The sequence below is a fragment of the Vipera ursinii genome (assembly GCF_947247035.1).
Source record: "Vipera ursinii genome assembly, chromosome: 3".
NCBI classification, from domain to species: Eukaryota; Metazoa; Chordata; class Lepidosauria; order Squamata; family Viperidae; genus Vipera; species Vipera ursinii.
Window position 1 is genome coordinate 196,218,493 of NC_139516.1, and position 22,960 is coordinate 196,241,452.

At 36.1% G+C, this 22,960-nt stretch overlaps 1 protein-coding gene across 4 annotated transcripts in view; it reads right to left on the reverse strand.

The window, feature by feature from the left end:
- TRPS1 (transcriptional repressor GATA binding 1) overlaps nucleotides 1-22,960 on the reverse strand; it is a 280,036-nt gene that overhangs the window by 156,370 nt on the left and 100,706 nt on the right. For all 4 annotated transcript variants that reach the window (XM_083359820.1, XM_083359819.1, XM_083359817.1 and 1 more), the window contains one exon: nucleotides 18,938-19,541. In XM_083359820.1, the coding sequence (XP_083215946.1) occupies nucleotides 18,938-19,541 (604 nt within the window). The remainder of the gene's footprint in view (nucleotides 1-18,937; nucleotides 19,542-22,960) is intronic.

A 22,960-nucleotide genomic window follows, 5' to 3' on the forward strand; every position in this document is an offset into this window, starting at 1 on the left:
GATTTGAAATATTTTGGATATAATCCAAGAAAGGAAGAAAGGGAATAATTATAATCTAAGCTACTGTTTCTCAATCTTCTCATCTTTAAGATGGGTTGGCTTCGCCTCCCAGAATTCCCTAGCCAGCTATTATTTAAATCCATTTTTTCATTAAAAAATTCTAATAATGCTAATAATTTAAGTATGCATTTTTTAATGATAAACAAGTAATTAAAAGCATTAAGAACTCTAATTTTCATGATAACTACGGTAAAACATCTGGTGATAAGTTTACAATGTGATCCTATCCATATATACTGCTCAAAAAAATAAAGGGAACACTTTTGCCCAGGTTCGCCTGGTGCGCCAGTTGCGGCCCTATCTGGACCGGGAGGCCTTATGTACGGTCACTCATGCACTCGTGACCTCTCGCCTAGACTACTGTAATGCTCTCTACATGGGGCTTCCCTTGAAGACTACTCGGAGGCTCCAACTGGTAGAGAATGCGGCCGCGAGAGTTGTCTTGGGAGTTTCCCGGTACTCCCATGTTACACCTTTGCTCCGTGAGCTGCATTGGTTACCAGTTGTCTTCCGGGTAAGGTTCAAGGTTTTGGTTATGATCTTTAAGTCCCTACATGGCATGGGTCCGCGATACCTCGAGGACCACCTGCTGCCGGCGTCGACTCCCCTCCGCCCTGTGCGTGCCCACAGAGAGGGCCTCCTCAGGGTGCCTCCGGTCAAGGAATGTCGACTGGTGGCCCCCAGGGGGAGGGCCTTCTCTGTGGGTGCTCCGGCATTATGGAACCAACTGCCGGTTGAGCTCCGGACGGCATCAGACCTCCGATCCTTCCGTCGCGGGTTGAAGACCCATTTATTTGAACTAGCGGGTCTGGCCTGATGGGGGTATATGGGTTTTTATAGGCTTGTTTTATCATTCTTGTTTTAACTTGGGCATTGATTTAATTGTTTTTTTAATTTTTGTATTGTTATTTATATATGCCCTGTGAACCGCCCTGAGTCCCTTAGGGAGAAGGGCGGTATAGAAATCTCAATAAATTAAATTAAATTAAATTAAGATAAGACATCCTACTATTAAATACAGTACATTGTGTTGTTTAAGTGTTCCCTTTATTTTTTTGAGCAGTATATATTCAGAGGTAAGTTTCATTTAATTTTAGTGGTAGACAAATATGTCTTTAGTTCTTAGTTTATTGATATGTCACAGTGGACCAAAAGCCTGGATCTGATCAATCAGTGAAGAGAAAACTTTAAATTTAGAAACTTCACCTCAAAATTTTGCTACTAGTTTGTATAAGAGACTTAATATGTAATTGCCAAATTCAGGGTATGAAAATCAAAGGACATAAAAAAGAAACTTTTTCATTAAAGAACTTCCTAGGACTCATAAAATAAATCTACCACTTGTTACAATTGCCTCCCAAACAATCAAGCAAAGTATTGTACAATTTAGCTAGTTCTTTCAGATGTTTGAGAAAGTGAATTTTTTTCAGTCACCTTCAGCAGCTGTTTCCATATATCAGTCTACCACAAAGATATTTAGGATATGCATATAAAATGACAAGAATTTGTTGGTTTCAATAATAGATGCAAGCTAGTTTATTAGACAAAAAATGACAATGTGAACGAAACTCAAATTCCCTTGGAATTATAAGATCATAATTTACCTAATACCTAAACTCTTATTGGCTTCCCTAGACCTCATAAATTTAACAAATCATATTTTTTAATAAATTAGAAAGAAAAAATATATATAGTAAAGATGTGATTGGAGAAGGAAGGAGAACTGACATATGGGTGATAATCTTTTCCAACTCTCTAGGCAAACTGTCTCTGTGGTTTCATATAAATGTCACAAAACGTAAAAAAAAAAGAGAAAATCCTTGAAAAAATTTATGAGGGCTCTTCTCAAACCAGCTTTAGGGAGAATAGAATGCAAAACTATCTCAAAATAGTGCTCCTATTCAGAATTTGTCCAAAAAATAATATAATTGCCAAAAAACTTTGTGTCTGCTAATGATTTCAGCATGGATATTACCACTTTCCCCATTTTTTAAAAAAGTCATTTTTTAATATTCAAGTTCATCAACCTCCTAAACTGTTAAAACCTGTGGGAATTCTCACTGAACTGTGTGGTTTGCAGATCAATTAGCATCAATATGAAAAAAAAATTCAGGTAGCACCTACCTTTTGAAATAACTTTCTCAACATGATGATATGCCAGGTCTCAAACATGTGTTTTAGCTATTTTTAGCTTAGTGGGTTAGGACGCTGAGCTTGTCGATCAGATGGTCGGCAGTTTGGCAGGTCGAATCCCGAGTGCCGCGTAACAAAGTGAGCACCTGTTACACGTCCCAGCTTCTGCCAACCTAGCAGTTCGAAAGCACATAAAAAATGCAAGTAGAAAAATAGGGACCACTACGGTGGGAAGGTAACAGCGTTCCGTGCACCTTTGGCGTCTAGTCATGACCACATGACCACGGAGACGTCCTCGGACAAGCGCTGGCTCTTTGGCTTTGAAACGGAGATGAGCACCGGCCCCTAGAGTCGGAAACAACTAGCACACATGTGCGGGGGAACCTTTACCTTTTTAAAAGATATATATTTTTATTGACTTTTCCTAGTCATTAATACTTAACAAGAGTGACCTAATTTTTGTCCTATTCTCACTGCATGTTACTAGAGGTTTTTTTTCCACTAAGAAGCCACGTGTAAATAAAGGGACTCATTTTTTCTGAATAAAATAATGCAGATTTGTAATTTGAGGGGGAAACATGGCATTTCTGGGTTCTAAATTCTTCTGAAACATGAGCACACTAGACAATAATTATCAGCTGGAAATTGGTGGTAATAAAGGCAAAGACTGGTATATAGATTAATCTGCCTACTTTAAATCGTACTCATTCATAGAGCTGGAACCTATAAAAAGTGTAAAGCACTGCAAAGTTATACAATCCAAATCATAACAATGGTTACAATGATAGTGAATCTTGCAAGGATATCTTACAAAATTAAACATTCTTGTTTAATTTTTAATAAGTGTTCTTCAGTTTAACATTCATAGCTGAAATAGCCAAACATGTAACATAATTTGTTTGCTTTTAATTTAATGTCTTCTGTGAAGTATCTCTATGGATTGCAACCATGGTTTATATTTTAACAGACCACATTAAGCAATTATCTGTGGGTCATTCAATAAACCATGGTTTAACAATGTAAGGGCTATAGCAATAAATAAATCAGAATGGTGGTGTAAACATGTTGTAACTATACACACAGCTTCATTTACAGATACTGTGATACAAATCCTCATTCTTTGTGTGCTGGAGTCATATTCCTAAGCCCCACATATTTTCACATGCTTGACAGCCATCTAATGCTTCATACTTGAAGACAGAACGGGCCACATGGAGTTAAAAAAACATATTTATTACTTTAAAAATTTTGAATGGACATTATTGTCTACTAGAGTTTATCCTTATTTTCCCTCACAACCTCACCAAGCAAGCTAATTTTCAGTTTGTAGACTTTGTGAAAAAGATAGACAGATGGGTTCCGTTGAAATATTTCTTGCCATCTGTTGATAAACTGAAAGTGGAATGCCGATTAAAAATAAAAAAGACAGACAGCAAACATGGGAGAGGGGAAGTTATCTTTCTTTCAGTCTGAGATGTGATAAAATCCCTTTGTGGCAGTTCTCAATGGCTGCATTAAGAGCCTCATTTCTAATCTAATACCTATAATTTTTCAGGTTGCAAAACTATGTGTTGTATAAACGCTTGAGACTAGTGTAAGCTAAAACACAACAAGCCACATTACTTATAAAAACATTTACAGTTTAGATGCTTCGAAGAAGAAAAAACTGACTTCAATCATTGTAATCTTGTTCAACATCTGTCAGATGAGCTGAGGGCCAGTCCTTACTTGTTAGACCAGAACTGTAAAAACTTCATTTTTGGAAGTCAAGATAAATTAACTTACAACTAGGATTCTCACTGAGTGTCAGTATGCTTATCAATTATATTTCTAACAAAACAGAAAAACAGCAGATTGTTTCATTGGGCATTAAATTCAGCTTTTGGAGAAATCTCAGTTTTTATTTTAACAAAGAAGGAAAGTGAAGTTTTCTCCCATGTACCAGATGCAACATTTCTACAATCTTTAGTATTGTTATGCAAATGTTGCTGAATTGGAGATCACTCTGTACTGGAGACTGAGATTTTGAAGAGAAGTAGATGGCCAAAGAGTAAATGTTATGTGTGGTTTCCATTACTGTATTAGTGCTTCCCTTCTATAGTGAATGTATGAAATGTAAACTCAAACAATCACATGTAACAGCCCACACATGATGATAAGAGAATTCCTCTGCTTTTAGTGGTCCACATTATTTCTCCCATAACATCTCTGTGAGGTGAGTTGGGCTTGAGAGTGCCTTGACCCAAAATCACCCAACCAGTTTCATTTTCATTTTTTTCCCATTTTTTAATTCATTTCATTTTTTAATAAATTGTTAAGGGAACACTTTTTAGAAAATATAGTTGTGTTGAGAAAGAGGAAAGATAAAAAAGTCCCAAAAAACCCCTGCCTTGATTTTTTATGGTATAAAATGGGGTAGAAATAAACTCTGATAATCTTTCTGTTATTCTACTTTAAAATAATTATGAATATTCCTAGAATCCCTACATACCCTGTTACTTGACCTTGCCTACCTTTTTTGTATGTTTTTGTCTTTTAACTGTTTTTAATTCTGAAACCAGCCAGAGTCAGGAAGCCTAGAAATCTGATCAATAAATAATCTGTGGTCTCATTAAAATATTAATCTCAACATGGCAGACACTGAGTATTTCAAGGAATGTACAGTCTGATAAAGTAAATAAACTATGAAATTGAAAAACACATGCATTATCCTTTACTTTCTCAAAAATGTAATTTTTAAAGTTTATTTATCAATTCTAGAATAATAAATAGGACATTCCTGTCACATGATTTTGGCTTCCTACAAACATCAACATCCATACTACTGAAGTTATAGAGACCAGAATAAGCTGGCATTCTATGAAACAAAAACATAAACAGACGCTAAACATGTGTTTTGGTTAAGATATTTTTCATTATACTTTGGAGGGAGAGAGATAGAGAACAACAAAACAAAAAGAATAACAAGAAAAAGTAATGTAGTTTGTTTATAAATAAATAAAAATTTAAAAAGTTACCACTAAGCTCAATGACTTCCATGTGCTCAAGCACTTTAGAAACAGGACAAAATTTAGAAGTGCCATCAAGCCACATCAAAATCAGCTGCATTTTGGGTGGGATAATTTTTTCCCTCTCTCCTATTATATTATCAGCTATTGTTGTCCACCAATTATGATCAGCTTTCTCTATGTGGAACTGAATACACAATAGGATTCAAACAATGCGTCCATCTCAGGACTAAGATCTGATTTCATGAAGAAAAAAAAACACAATTATCTGATCTTTAGTGGGACAGGATGTTACATGTCCTATTCTTGTCTCTGAGAGAGAACAAAATATGGATCTACTGATTGTTCTTTATTTTTTTTTATTTTATTTTTTGCAATGAATCAGCAGGCCTAACTTCCTGTAATAATGAAAGTGCGCAATTGTGCTTCTATACTAGGTCTTCCTTTGAATAGTCTTTTAATGACTTAAGGAGTGTTACAAGTAAGCGGATCTTCTTTACATCCTGCTTGACCTTCACAAATCTACTTTGCAACTATACCAGGTTCATAGTAGGTCTTGTGTGAGCAAACATTAAGCAATCCTAGCCTTCTCAGCCTGACAAATGCAGAGTATGGTGGCTTCCCAAGAACTCTCAATATATAACTCAAAGCTCTCTAAGTTAAAACTCCAGAATCTATGATGCAGGTTCATAAATGAAGGCATGCAAAAATGTAGATTCAGTGCACTAAGTGTGAATTATTTTTCTGCCATTATTTCCCTGGTTTAGCAGAAACACAGAATTATGAAATTGTAAGAGATCATTAAACTACTGAGATCAATATCCTGTTCAGTAGAGAAATATTTACTGAAGCTTTTTTTGATAAATGGCAGCCAAGTCTCTAAACATATCCAGCAAAACTAAATCTGCTACAGTCCTTAGGAAGATGGCTTCATTATCAATGTTATTACCACTTCATGTGATTTTGAAATTGTGATGTTTTGTTTGCAGTCTTGGGGTGCTTTTCTTTCAACCTGTGGCCACTTTTTACATGTGCAGTTAGTGAGCTAGATGTTCATGTCCTATATTTTCCATTTGATTTTTAGGGTAATTATTTCAAGGGATGGGGGAGGAGGATAGAAAGAAAACAATTGCTATGTGTACCTATCTTGCACCTACCTAACATTATGCACACATCTGAAAGTTGCTTTGCGTACTCATTTTGGAGACTTTCTCTATCCTCAGCCATTTAGGACAGGCCAAACTGATTAAGGGATGATGAAATTTATAGTCCTCTAGGGCATCAAAGGATTTCAAAAGAAATCAGTCCAGATTTAAAACTTCTGTGAAGTCTAATATAATTTTCCATCATGGAAAAATCAGTAGGCTTGGAACATGCTCTTTCACTTTGAAAATTATTACCATCAAGTCAATAAAAACATCTGACTAACATCCCTGATCAGGATTTGATGTAGGGGGTGGGGTGAGAGTTTTGTTTTTGCATTTTAATGAAAACACACTTACTTTAACATTAGGGTTCTTTGCAACTAACAAGACACAGTAGTACAAAATTCAGGACAAACACAATAGGGCCAAGTTGTTTACTAGCTCCAGATGCTGCAGCCATTTTGTTCAATATTTGAAATTAATCTAAATACCACATGTATGTATAGTGTGGAGAGTGGAAGGCCTTCTTGGTTTTGTTTTAGGGGCTTAAGGAAAATTATTTATTAAATACAGGGAAGAAAGTTTACAGTCCAATCTGAAAGGGAAATTCAAGTTTCAGATTTAAATCTTAGGAATTCAATATAGTAGAGAGGGAAGTTCTTTGTCAAAAAGATCAATTGGGCTGTTTCTAGACACATTCAATTTCAACCCTCAGGAACCACTGGCTACAGCTAACGGGAGCTAGTAAAATACAGGTAGTCCTCAACTTATGACCACAACTGAGCCCAAAATTTCAGTTGCTAAGGGAGACAGTTGTTAAGAGTTTTGCCCCATTTTCTGAACTTTCTTGCCATAGTTGTTAAGTGAATCACGGTAGTTGTGAAGTTAGTAACATGGCTTTCCCATTAACTTTGCTTGTCAGAAGGTCACAAAAGGTGATCACATGACCCCAGGACACTGCAACCATCACAAAAGGTGATCACGTGACCCCAGGACACTGCAACCATCACAAAAATATGCCAGGTGCCTGAATTTTGATCTCGTGACCGTGAAGAGGCTGCAATGGTTGCAGGTTCTGAAAAATGGTCATAATTTACTATTTTTTCAGTACTGTTATAATTTCAAGCGGTCACTAAATAAACATCTGTTAAGTCAAGGACTACCTGTACCAATTCCTATCAGGAAAGTGTCAGATCCAGGAAAGATCTAAGAAATCAGAGGAGCTCAGTTACTACAATCCAATCACAACACTAGCCCCAACTTCATCATCATCTTCCAGGTTAATGATGCAGCCTTTCAAATGGGCATTCAGTGAGTAATTGTTGCCATTGTTTTATTTGAATTTTAATGTATTGTTGTTATTATTCTCATTTGAATGATACCGGGGTTTCATGGTTCAGTTTGAATTATACAGTATGAATTCTATTGGGAACTGATGCCTCAGAGCCGGAATTGTTTAATTTTAATGTAATTGGCCTTTTATCTTGCTTGTTTAATTTTGTTATTAGTGGGTGGCAAATCTGCTTAATAAATGAATCAATATAAACAGTACTTCCAGCAATACCACACTTAGCTTTTTACAGTTTTTTTAAAAAAACCAGTAATTCAAAATTCAGAGAAAACAAATCTAAACAGAGACATATACTGTGCAAATGCCATGTTGAATAAGTGCACCAGATACCACACATTTTAAAGGGCTTACAGAGTTATATGCAACAGCATCTTGAAGTGGCCTTACATGCATACATATTCCTGCCTCCCAGAACAATATGCTAAGCCAGAAAAGAAAAGAAATTCCTGTCTTACTTATTCAGCTGCTCCCATTTGGAGCAGCAAAACTTAACAAGAAAATTGTGTTGAGTCCAAACTCAAAATATGACTTCTACACAAGCTTGAGTGAATTAAAAGTAGGAAATAAATCCAACAGCAATTGACTTTATCCTCCAGTTTGTTAAAAAAAAAGTGTGGATCCCAGATCCTAATATAGCACTAAAGGCTTTCTATTTTAATAAATATCTTTAGCATTACAACCTATGAAAGTATGCTTCCTATTAGTAATGAGTCCAAATTGTCAGCAGTCTGTAATAAAGTGGCCACATTTCTATGAAGTTTTAAGATACTCTGTGATGAATGAATAGCAGATCTGACAAGCTAAAAACGGGTCTTAAGTTTGGAATTATGCATTAACATTAATTGAGTAAAAATACCGAGTAGTGTAAAATCACAGAGTTGGTGGGAGGATAAAAAGTCTTCATTAATGCTAGTCTTAATATTTGCCAAGTCAATGCATGGGGGTGCAATAATCTGCCTTGAATTTCTCATTTTTTCCCCCTTGAGAAATATCCTCTATCTTTCAACCTTTTTCTGTTTTGAGTATCTCTTGTTTGAGCTTATTCTTTAGCTGACAGCCATAGAGAGTCACTGTTTTCTGCCATGAACCTTCCTGTATACCCTGAAGCCCTCCCTCCAATGGCACCACATTTCCAGACCTGTAAAGGTTCAATGAGAAGAGTTGTTTCACAAAGTCAAATTTTTGAAGCCCAGAAATATAGGCATTTACAGGGGAAAGAGGAATGATGACATGGGTATTACGATGTCATGATACCAATGACATATTATGTTCTTGTTACTCTATGATTCAAAAACTAAGTTGCATCCTTTGTGTCATGATGCATTCCTGTCACCTTGCTACAGATATTGCTGGCCAGGGCAGACATAGAGTAGTGGCCAAAATTGTGGAAACCTTTTGGGAAAAGTGTACAATAGAAATGCCACCTTTTTTCTTCTAATTTCTTTATAACTGTAGCCTTGTTCACTTAATAATACTATTTTATATCACTTTCTGGGTAACCAGACAACTCTTTGCTCCATTACTTTAATTTTGTTACGTTTTACAAGCTCACTAAATGAAAGAACACAAAAAACCCAACCAACTTGATAGCAATCACATAACACACTGACAAATGTCCTCCTCTCAGCTTTAATACATGACATCAATAACTGAATCCTACCGTGATCTGATTGGCTCATTGCCAAAACAAGATGACGCCTGATTGGCTGTCTAAACACTCATGCTCACTGGCTACAATCATAGGAAGGAAAGCTACCTGATATCAACCTAAGCAAGTTGTGCTTCCTTTTTCTGGTTATTTGGCTATAACTTTTCACAGAATACAGTACAGATAATTAAACAACCTTTGTTCCATTACATTCCTGATTAAATTATCTTTCCATTGGTATATGATTTTATGGTACTACTCAAAAAAAGTGGTGTTATTAGCCATCAAACCTCAAAAATACACTTCTCCCAAAAGGTTTCCACAATTTTGGCCCCTACTGTAGGTTGCCTGAAAGAAAACTGAAAATTCACATGAATACTTCTTGGCCACCTCATAAATAAAGTAAATGCAAGAACTCCTCCATCTATCCATGAGATTTGACCAAAAGTGTATTTGCTTTTGAAATAAATTTTGGAAGTAATTCTTTTCTACCAGAATAATTATTCAAAACTATTTTTTGGATGACACTGAATTGCAGCCTCTCACTCTCTTTGTCTTTTTTTTTCATATATCCCCTCTTCACATCACATTAATACACTACTGAAATTTCAATACTGTCTGCATTGTAAATTGCCTTAAATGAAATCAAAGCATGTGTTTGTACTTGCTCATAAGTTAAGTACCGTAAGTGCATACTTTACAGGTGGAAGGACTCAATCCTGTTTCACCTTTCAGTGGTGTTAGGACTGAAATTCTGTTGAGGTTCATCTGTTGAAGGTTAACAATATTGAGCTACATAAACCACTGGTCTCCTTTGGTAGAGGCAGCTTCTTAAATTAATGTCCCAATATGCACATTTTAATGATAGTGTCTGCTGGCGAAACAAGATCCACATGGTAAAAATACAACATATTGCAGAGGGCAAAGCTCTCTTCTTCCTTTTGTCCCTCCCCAGATGTATTTTAAGGACCTTGCATGATTCACAAACATGAAAGGCAACTGCTGGTGCATATGCATAAGAGATATATAAATATTTAGATATATTAAGTACCTTATATAGCTGTAATAATTATATGTTAAGGCAGTTTTTGATTTCTGTGTTGTTTTTCTCTTGCAGTGTCCACCTTAAAGCCTTTTAGTCAAGTGTCAATGGGAGAGGTGATGACTTTGAGAAGTACAAGCTGACACCCATAAGTTTTTCTGGAATTGTTCCTATTATTATTGTTAACTTTGAAAGAATTGATTTAAAACCAAATCCAGAAATACTTCACAATGTAGCTTAGAGATAATCTCACATTTATTCAATTAAGTGAAAGACAACTAATCAAGGATTCAGAGGGTCTTAATACCGACACCTTTTTATGTCTAAGTCTTCATTAAAGAGAAGACTTAGATAAAGTTTATAGATGAAATTTAAAAGGGGAAGAAGAGAAACATTATATTGGAAAACAGTGTGGCTGCCTTCATGTATCACATCAAATTCTGAACCTGAGAACAAACCACACTGCTGTATCCACATCAAATTTGACAACAAATGAACCATTATCAAATAAGTACAATTTCAAAAATTATATTTATGATGCCTGATTTTGGCCTGGTAAGTACAGGCAATTGCTAGGTTGAATCACCAACTTACCAAGGATATTTTACCCTAGCAGAGCACAACACCATGTGTCTTTAAAAACATGCAGATTCAAAATTTCAAACACACAAATGAAAATATGCAATACTTTTTTCTTGCTTTTTTTCATTCCCTAGCCTGTGCAGTTGAGTTTCCTCGTTCTGTGCAAATATAGCACAAATGAGTCACAGTCATTTTTTTTCTCTCCCTCTTTACTGAAACAGCTGCGATCAGAATCTATTTGCAGGAGTAACAACAGCAAAGATTTGTACCACACCTAACTAAAATTAGTTTGAAGTAACCAGGCTTCCCATTTGAACACATATGACTGTTCCAAATTTAAGAAATAAAAAATGGCATCTGTGTCCAAAATTACAGGCTTCCAAAATGATGTTAAACTCAATACAGGCTTTCAAAATCATGTTTAACACAAACCCCACTAAGTTTGTGTCTCAATCCCATTCATAATGAGCAATTTGAGACATTCTGTTTTTCCTCTAGGAACTTAATAAGGCATACATAGAGCTCCTTCCATCAATTTTTCCACATAACTACTATGAGAGTTTTTGAATGGCTGAAATAATTAAAATGAACTTCCATGGCTAAGGATAGATTTAAACCTACATTTTCTTGGCCTTATCCCAGCATCTCAAACCATTCCACCACTCAAAAAAAAAGGCTTCAAAAATGCTAAACAGCAAATTCTGAGATTTAAGAATATGGTTTAAAAAACATCTTTATCTAATATGAGACTTCATTGGTGCTGGAGCTCAATCTCATCACCTCAACCAACATCGTATTGATTGTTGCTAGTGTTACGGGAACTCTCTTCAACACATCTGAAGAGAAAATTGATTTCTATCAACGTAAAGATGTACTTACTGTAACCAAAGGAAACTTTTCAAAACCTTAATCCGAAACATCAAACAAGAAATTTCTAAGAATCTGAAACATGTGCACACAGAGCAGAGGAGTGAAAAGTATTCTATCAGGGAAAATGAATACATCAAAAGTTTAACAACTTAGGCCATGTTCAGACTTAATGCTAAGCCATAACATGAATAATTATTTTTGATTTAGCATGTGGCACAAGCCAACTCATTACAGTTTAGCATTACACACAAACTGGGAAATCTCATAGAGGCCAAAGTAGGATTGGAAATCTGCCACTGCAATGTGGCTCAGCGCACAAGTATTGGCATATATACAGACTTAAGTCAATTTCTCCAATCCTTGGGGTTTCTTAGGGTATCACAGGTGGTGTGTTTTGGTTTTTTTAAAAATCCATTTTGGTCTGACCTCTCAAATCATGTACCATATAATAGAGAATAACAAAGTTAAAAGAGACCTTGGAGGCCTTCTTCTCCAACCACTGAACAAGCAGGGGGTTATCATTCCAGATAAGTCCCTGTCCTGTCTCTTCTTAAAAAAACCCCAGTGATGGAGCACCCACAACTTCTGAAGGCAAGCTGTTCCACTGGTTGATTGTTCTCATTCTTAGGAAATTTCTTCTTAGTTCTAGGTTGCTTCTCTCCTTGATTAGTTTCCATCCATCTTTTCTTCTCTTGCTTTTTGGTGCTTTGGAAAATAAGTTAACCCCCTCATCTTTATGACAGCCCCTCAAATATTGGAACACTGCTATCATGTCACCCCTAGTACTTCTTTTCAGTAGACTAGACAAACCCAATTCGAATGTCTTTGTCTTGCCAAGCAAGTCACCTTTTCCTCAAGCTTTCTGATGTATTATCCATACCTTATATTATAGCACTACACCCAAGTAATTGTTTTACTACCTAATTCATTTCCATACATTTCTTCCCAAAACATATTAGATTAGTAAGTAAGTAAATATCCAAAGGGCTAGGATGATAAAATATAATCCAGCCATTCAACAAACGTCTTCTTAAAGACAGGCTAGTTTCATATTCTAAACACTACTACTCTGTGCAAGCAGCATCCGTTAAATAAGAACTTTCTACTCAATTGCAAGGAGTGATGTAATACATGAATCCGCATGTAGTTAATTCCGGTTGTTACCAAAGGCACTTAAGAAATCGTTTCTTTCCTCAACTTCTTTAAAATTCTCACATTCCTGCAATTCAATACAGTGGGTCCTCTTTTAAATTCAGAGACATCAAGCGACACAGCAAATGTTTCCAATCAGTTTCATTAACACTCCCATTGTTAGGTGTTACCCCGTTTATACTGCCATTTATATTCAAAAATTAATGTTCACATATTCCCAAAGAGTGAGCTATAGAAACAGGTGGTTTAAACAAAGCTGAAAAACAGGACAGTGTTTTGACCCCACATAGCACCCGCTGAGTTTCCTCTGTTAATGAGAAGGCCGGTATGACAATAACTACTTTTGACTATAAATGCTTCCTGAAAGATTCCTAACAGAGTAAAAGGAAAGGACAAATGAAATGCAGCTAAAGAGAAACTATTTCCGATATTCCTTTTTTTCAGTGACCAAGTTTTTAAAGGTCTCAAGGTCTGACAGGCACTGTCTAAAAGAAAGTAAAAGGTAAGGTTTTTCTATAAAGAAGATGTACACATTTAGAGACTGTTTCAAGTCATAAACCAATTCTCAATCTATTTCAAATAAAAGGTGTAAGTGCAGTCTTTAAATGTGCTACTATATATACACACACATACATATACTGTCAGCAGTAACAGTATACAACTAGATGGTACTGGGCAAAAGGTATATAGTGGTCACATCTCCTTTCAGATACATTAATACATACGTTAAACAAAGAGCCTTGGTGGAGCAGTGGGCTAATGCCTCCTTAAGTTACACCAGCTGCCTGCAATTAGTGCAGGTTCGCATCCCACCAGGCTCAAGGTTGACTCAGCCTTCCATCCTTCCAAGGTAGGTAAAATGAGGACCCAGATTGTTGGGGGCAATTAAGCTGACTTTGTAATAATGCCGCTTGGGGTGTGTGTGTGAAAGCCCTAATAAGCAGGCATATACATAGAATGAAGGCTACTGCTAAGCTTGTAAGCCGCCCTGAGTCTTCGGAGAAGGGCGGGATATAAATGGAATTAAAATAAATAAAATAAATAAATAAAGTATGGTGCCTTAGATTTTGGGACAACAAATCTTTATGACATTCACATTTACAAGAACTGTTTTACTATCAATAAGGATCTCAATGCAGTCAAAATTAAAGTGCTTCTAATCATACAGTCCTATGCATATTTTTTCATATGTAATCCCTTTTACATGTATTCAGGGCGATTATTCCCAGCAAAACAGGTATTGCTTCTAAACAAATATATAGTCCCCCACTTACATTTATCCTAAGGGATACATGATTGATAGTGTTCCAAGAATAAATCAAATCTTATATATCATTTTACCAATTTCTAACCTAAAACAACAAACCTTAATGGCATTAGCTTTCTACATATAGGCCGTTCTATTTAGAGAAGTCAGATACATATGTAAAGAAGGAATTAATATACATATACGGGAGAAGATTAGCTCTTCTTTCATCAAAATTAAAATCAGGTGCACTGTTTCCTTCAGGGTCAAATAACCAGCATGTTTCCATGTATAACAAAACAATAGTATAAATGTTCCTTACCTATTTATTTACTTAAGGTTGAAATAGTCAAAATCAAAATTACAAAATACAATGCTTACTGAATTGTAATACAATTACTTGGTGCATGTTTAATCTGTTCTTGTAGCATTATGCAAAATTATGCTAAAAGTAGCAACAGTCTATGACTTTTGATCACAAAGCGTGTTTGTGTGTGCTGGAGTGCTCCTACACACCTTTACAACGTGTGTGTGTGTGTGTGTGTGTGTGTGTGTAAAATTCACCTGCAATTTGTTTAAAAATGCGAACTGCATCCTATCAAGCTCATAAATTATTTTATTCAATCTTTAATTAGATTTTTTTATTCAGCAAAAAACAAAAACACTGGACTGCAGCCATAGCTTCTCTAAAAAAAGTCTAAAAGGCTGGGTGAGAAGCACTTGTGGAAATAAAGTTGATGCTAGAAGTGTGTGTGTGTGTGTGTGTGTGTGTGCCCGATGCCACCAAGAAAGATGACCATGGAGATAATGGAATGGTGCCTGCTCATACCTAACTAAGGAGCCTTTGATTTAATTTTCATCTTGCAGAATAAATTTACGCAAATCCTACTTTCTCAACCTGAGTTTTTCCTCTTCCATCTGCACTGCTTGCAACTGTGTGTTTATATTCTTTAAGAACTCAGGGAAAACATTAAGTAAAGGCTACATCTAATTAGTGAGGCAACTTTATTTGAAATCAAGCTTAGCAAAAAGTATGTGCTTGCCCAGAAAGAGATCACAAAACAGTAAACAACATTGTTTTTATAAGCCTGGGCTAGAACAGCCGCCAAATCTTTTCTTTCCCTACTCAGAAGAACATTTTTGCATATCAATAGACTCATCCTGTATTAACAGACCTTTAAAAGATAAATCCAAATTTAAGGAAGGAAGGAAGGACAGAGCTGTTGACACTATAATGTGCTGAAAGATACTTTATGCTCCTTAAAATATCATGGAATCAATATGTGTGTACTGACATTCTTGGAAAATAGGACCATTAAATTATTTATGAAAATTGACTATTTTTATTCCCATTTCCATTTGAATCTGCAGATATTCAGAACAGTCTGAGGCAGAAACAATGTCCAACATATATAACTAACATTTCCAAAATCTTTTCTTAAATTCTTTTTCCACATTTGGTCTGAATGAACTAAATTGATAAATGCCTAACTTGAATTCTGTGATATGAATATTCTGTATATTTTAGGCAGGCTCTAAAATAGGGCATTACAGATATTCTGCATTCTTATACTTGAGGCAAAGTCCAAAAATAGGGCTTTAAAGAGATTCTGCATATATTCAGTACTCAAGCTCCCCTTAACTAACGCTTTTTCCGCTTCAACTATTTGAAAATCATTCTTAGATATTCCCAAATTAGATTTGTCTCGAAGTACTTTAGTAATGCTTAAGAGCTTTCCTTCCACAGCAAAACAAATTTGGGTGGCCGTGAGGAGGAAATCAAATACATATAAAGTACAAAGTTTATTTTTACATACATACTGACAAGGGTAGCTGAAAAATCACATAGAGAATTACCTAATATCCATTCAGCTGCTGGTGAAAGAAAACTATTTAAATAAAAGAATACATTGCAAGTAGGATGTTGTACGTCCAGTACTCAATGGATCCACATATTTATGTAAGCAATCTATTCAATTTTGATTTACATAATCATGCTCCAATCTTTCATTCTGGCAATATTTTCTGTCAATAGATATATTTATTGCAAGTATGATTTCATTTGTCTGTTTACTTTTATGGAAGTTCTTCAAAGCAATCAATGAATGCAGGTGCTATCAGGAAAATTGTTTTAAACCTATAGTATTTTAATATTCTAGCAACAATTTGTTTCTGTTTTGTGAATAGAAAAGAGTATTTCCTTCTATATTGAAAAAAATGTTCCTGATGAAAGTGGGTTAAAAAGCAAGTTAAGAACAGAGGTAGTAGCATAACCAGTTAATTCTCTGGTTCTCCAAATGTGGAACAAACCCAGACAGGAAATAGCCAGACTTATAAAAGACCTCTCCACCCCCAAAATTAGAAAATTAGAATTTACAGAGCAAAAAAAGATCATAAGTGTTCGAATATTAGGTTGTGAAAATTCTTATCTCTGGAGGCCAATAGACTTTTGAGAATCTTCTTATTCAGGTAAACATTAATTTTCCAGGCAATATAAAATATATTTGGAGTTGCCTGTTATAAACACACACACACACACAAACATACAAAAACACATACACAACCATGTTCTTTTCTTTCAGTCTTGTTCTTTACAAATAATGTGCAGCATTAAAAAGGAGTACGTACATTTTAAAAAAAAGTTTATATTTGAAATATGCTTGGACTCAACAAGCAAAAAAAGAAAAGAAACCTAGAAGGAGTAATAAAAGCTTGCAACAAATACAGTGTACAATTTCAATTCCCAAATACATCCATAAAAGGTAAAGGTAAAGGTTCCCCCGCACATGCATTTCCAACTCTAGGGGCCGGTGCTCATCTCCATTTCAAAGCCGAAGAGCCAGCACTTGTCTGAGGACGTCTCCATGGTCATGTGGCCGGCATTACTAGACGCCAAAGGCGCACGGAACGCTGTTACCTTCCCACCATAGTGGTCCCTATTTTTCTACTTGCATTTTTACATGCTTTCGAACTGCTAGGTTGGCAGAAGCTGGGACGAGTAACAGGCGCTCACTCTGTTACGCGGCACTCAGGATTCGACCCACCAAACTGCCGACCTTCTGATCGACAAGCTCAGCATCCTAACCCACTGAGCCACCGCGTCCCTTCAAATACATCCATATTGCATCTTATTTCTCCTTGAATTAAGATAATTTATTTTAGTACTAATCTCAATGTATGGTTGTACTTTGACAATAAAGGTTCATCCATACTACTTGGTACTCATTCTACTGTGGCATTTACCTGAGTTATTTTGAGAATGTGGACTTCACATTCTTAACAATGACTATGATAGCCAGAGAATTCTGGGAATTGAAGTCCACACATCTCGAAGCTTCTAGCTTGGGAAAAAAATGATCTGGAAGGTATTGTGTCTTTAGTTATCATTTTCTTAAATCAAAGGTAAGTGATTCCTTTGAAGAAAGCTTGACTGATTTTTGATAAGTATGGTATCTATGAAGTTTTCTTGTCAAGCATTTTTATCCTTACTTTCTTCTGTTTTTTGTTTTTTTTTCCATTTTCCACTTTCTAACCTATATTTCAGCTTTGATAGCCCCATTCAAATATTAAGCTTCACTTTCTCAAAATCAGATAAAAGTAGCTATGTTCTGCCATTTACTTAGTGATATTGTGTGTTTACTTCACGTCTGTCTTAAATCTTGACAACTGCCTGGACAAGTCAGTGCAGTTCTTTTGGTAATATTTGCTGAAATGGTTTGCCCTTGCCTTCTTTTTGGGCTGAGAGTGAGTGATTGCACAGAGGTCAACCAACTGGCTTTGTGCCTAAGGCAGGACTAGAACTTCCAGTTTCCTGGTTTCTAGCCTGGTGCCTTAAACACTACACCAATCTAGCTGTCTACTTATCAGTACAACTGTGTGTGGGGAAAAATACCATCAGTTGAGGTTATCCTACAAGTGTTACAATATACATTCTGCACCTATTAAGCTAAAATTCATAGCTATTTCATAAGACCATTTTCTATGCAACAATGAGCATGTTGCTAAGGAGGTAGCAAAATGAATTAAGGGTCCACAGCTGATTACACCTCAAGAAGAGCCTGTAAAAGAATATTTTTTCTCCTAAGGCTATGATAAAAAAAAACACAACAAGCAGCAATAAAATATCAAAACTCTGCTTCCTTAGCTTTTTCAATTTTCAACACAACCAGACAAGCATCGAATGTTATATTTAATCACACTGCTTTATTTCTTTAATTCCAGTCTTAGTTTTTATTATTATGATTCAACTTTCATAGTTTCAACTATCTGATCCAACGGTAGCTTGCTTAACTATACTGTTAAAATGTAGAAGGTAAAGAGATGCTTTTCTGTACAAACGTTCAGCCTTCTTGGGTTCTGGATTTTTTTATTCCAAATGTAACCTCATCTTGCAAAATCATCAGAAATTCCTGACTTAGCACAACAAAATTTAAAGACAAAAATCACAACCACAACTAATATGGGCAACTTTACAGGCCTGTGCTGCAATTATTGCCTGACATTCTCCTTAGATATGTGGGATATTTTGAAAAGCAAACATCAGAAATGAGGGAGGGAGGGAGGGAGGGAGGGAGGGAGGGAGGGAGGGAGGGAAGGAAGGAAGGAAGGAAGGAAGGAAGGAAGGAAGGAAGGAAGGAAGGAAGGAAGGAAGGAAGGAAGGAATTTCCCAGAAGTATATAAACAAAAACAGAATTTCCTACCCGTAAAAGTGATTGAGACTCATCCTTTGACTTGTTATCAGCAGATCCAGGATATGGCTGAAGTGGTCCAGGTTTTTCTCCACTTCCTTGGGGCATGCCTTGCAGGAATCCCTTGGTCTCAACAGGCAAGCTATAAACAGGCCTCGCAAGATGAGCAGCTTCTACATTTGGACTATCCCTCAAGGCCTTTGGCTGCTCTTGGACAACAGACACCGTGGTCAGAAGGCCCAAGCTTGTTTGGGTATAGGATGGGCTTCCTCTCAAAATGTCCACTCCTCTCCAAGTTGTACCACGAAGATCATCACTAGACCCATCAGGCCAACCTTTCTCCTTCGATCCTTCTTTTTCCTCCATCTTTTCCTTTTTCACTACACTCTCCGAGATGGGGTCCCCCATTTTTGGATCCGAACCGATCAGGTTATAAACCTTCAGATCAATTTTGGATTCTTCCTTGAGAGCAGCCGCCATCCCATGGCTATCTTCCCCATTGGCTGTGGTGATGTCCATTTCTTGACAGTGCGCAGTGTTGAAGTGTTCCAGTAAGGACTGTGTATCAAGCGCTGTAAAGCTGCACTGACGGCATTTATAACAATTATGGACTCTCCTGATAAGAGAGGAAAACAGAGGTGAAAATATTAGAGTAAGTTCATTTATGGTGACCAAATGAAGAGAAATGAATTATTTCCACACCTGGTGGCCTGCAGGCCTTTCAGAATTGGGTGAAGATAAAAACTTGTCTAAGTCAACCTTGGGTACATGAAAACATCATTGGTTCTTTGAAATCTTACTTGTTGTTATTAAGATAATGGTTTCTCATTGCCTTCTTTCAGGTTCTATCTATCTATATTTAATTTCACAATCTAGCACAGTGGCCATTTCCCACTGGTCTCCATTCCAGTTACTAACAGGCCAATCCACCTCACAGGATTATTGTTGTGGGAAAAATAGGAGGAGGAAGGTTTGTTGGATATATTTGCTGCTTTGAGTTACTTGTCAAATAATTTAATTTACACTGTGATATTCACTTTTCATCCATTCAGTATACAGTTAGTCATCATCTTACAAAAGTTCATTTAGTGACCATTCAAAGTTATAACAAAACTGGAAAAAAAAACAACTTATGACCACTTTTCACATTTCCGACCACTGTAATATCCCCATGGTCATGTGATCAAAATTCAGATGCTTGGCAACTGGCTCAAACTTATGACGGTTGCAATGTCCCGGGGTCCCCTTTTGCAACCTTCTGACAAGCAAAATCAATGGGGAAGCCAGATTCACTTAACAAACATGTGACTAACTTAACAACTGCAGTGATTCACTTAACAACTGTGGCAAGAAAAGTTGTAAAATGGGGAAAAACTCACTTAACAGAAATTTTGAGGTCCATTGTGATTGTAAGATAAGGAGTACCTAAACTTAATGAACTTATCTGCCTTTCATTGTTTTGCTTTCCTGTGCTTTGCCTTTCTCCTTCCTTCTTGTTTTATCCCATTTAAACACAGGAACATATGAATATTTCCACAAAAATATCAGTAATAGTTATGGTTCTATTGACAGAGAATGTCCTCAATAAATGTATTCAATTATTTAACTCTACACGTATAAGTCAATTAATGTGCTTGGCTATAAACTTTTAACAAGTGAATCTCAAAAAAGAGTGTTCAAATATTTTTTTGGATTTCCTCTGATTAATTGTTTCCTGTTTTTGTTTTACCCTATACATTTTAATGAAAAAACAACAAAGCTGCATTTATTTATTTATTCCATAGCACTAGGATGAAATAAGTGTATTAGGAAAAAAGAGGAACTTTTATACACCTTGCATTTCTGAGGCAATGTATAAGAATTGAAGTTCTGTTCATCTATAGAATACAATTGTTTGGTGTCCTTATTCAACAAAAAACACCATTATAGTTCTTTTCATGTAAAGAATAGTTTGCAAAAATCTGTTAAAAGTGTTGAAAACTATTATAGGAAACTACATTTTCCCTTATTCCTCCCTACTGAGAAGAATGAGACTTATAGGTTCATGAGATACAAAAGATCAGCAGGGAAAAAAGAAACTAAGAAATAAATGGAGAATTCATGAAAATTACATGCAACACTATTAGTAGTAGTCTGGCTTCTCAAATAGGAGATTTCCAGTGTTAATATCAATTATAACATTTAGGAAATTTTGCTTCTTCTACAGACTTTTAATCTGATATTCTTGTTTTAAAGGTAAATGAATGTATTATTTTTCTTGAATAATAAGAATATGAAAAAGATCAATGCCAACTTGTAAAAACAGCTAATCCCTGGGTTTTTTTCCTCCTGAGATCTGAACACAAAAGGGGGGGGGATTACATTTATTAGAACAGAACAGAAGAACAAATAAGAAATTATTAAAATCTACCTATTTTTCATATAATTTCGTAAAATCTGCTTTTTAAAAAAATCACATGTCCTTCAAAGGTTTTGAAGAAAAAGTGAACTTCTCTGAGGAAGGAAAGATTTATTCACTTAGTTAGAAAAAAGCACTGGGATAGATTATAAAATTGACAGGTTAAGAGAGGTTAATCAGTAGACTAGAATAGTATTCTAGTCTACTGATTAACCTTAAAAGTATTCTATTATTGGCCAAGTGGGATTGGACACACAAGGAATTTTTCTCCTGTGCATAAACTCTCAGTTTACAAACAAAGTAATATAATCATAATACTGATAACCTATAAGAGAAGATAGTAGAAAAAAAGATGAGAAGGATAATACTAATACAGCCATACTACATGCATAAATATCCACAGACATAAGATGGTACTATAGTAATTAGATGTTCAGCAAAGTGATGGCATGAGGTTAAAAAAACCTGTCTCTGTGTCTAGTTTTTTTTGGCAAGCAATGCCCTATAGCAGTGTCCTGAGGCAAGGAGTTGAAAGATGTAAGGGGTCTGTAGATATTTTTTCAGCCCTCTTTCTGACCCATGCAGTGTACAGGTATTCAAGTAGGAACTATGGGTGGGAGAATACAGCTACTGTAAAGTAGACCTTGTCATGACATTCCTCCATCCCCTTAGTTAGAAGAACACAGGCAAACTTTGCTCACTTAACTCCCCTCAGGATATATTGGTATTACAACCTCATAATTTCTAGTCAATATAAGTTATGCCAACTAGAAATTCTAGAAACTGCACTTCTAACACATGTAGAAGGTTCCAATTTGGGGAAAAGGCTGCCACAGAATCTTTTGTATCTTGTTCTTATGTGAGATTCTACTTGAATCTAATTTAATCCTTTTGCCTACCTATTCCAAACATTCCAATAATTAGTCACTGATCTTGAGAACATTGTCAATCTTCTCATGCTACTTTAGTTAACATTATATTTTTCCTGGTAGGGGAGGTTTTTTCATGTTTCATGTAGGGTCCTTTATGGAATGAGAGTGATGCCTAGGTTTAGCAAACAAATTCTAGAAGCCTCTTTATTCTTTTATTACTATAACAAAAGACAAAGCAGGAACTACAACTTTACTCCAGAATTCCTATATGCTATTTGGTATATCTTATCTCCATTCACTGAAAGGCAAATCTGTTGATTTTTCTAGGTATAAAACCAGTGGTGGGATTCAAATATCTGAACAACCAGTTCTCTGTGTGGATGCCGCTTCCAGAAGTCCTTTCTGGGCCTGGGCAACAAAAAATTAGCTACTGGTTCTGCCGAACTGGTGCAAACCAGCTGAATCCCACCACTGTATAAAATTGGGCTAAGGAACTAAAAGAGAATTACACCTAGTCTGCCCACCTAGCAGTTTTAAAGTATGCAAATGAGATTAGATTAATAGGTACCATTTTGGTGGGAAGGTAACAGCATTCCATGCACTTTTGGGTACAGCCATACTGGCCACATGACCACGGAAATGCTGGCTCCCTCAGCCAAGAAACGGAGATGAGCACCATCCCCTAGAGTTGGACACGACTGAACAGGGAAATCATTACCTTATCCCTTTAGCCCTTGACCAGCGGACTGGCACAAAACAGCAGGG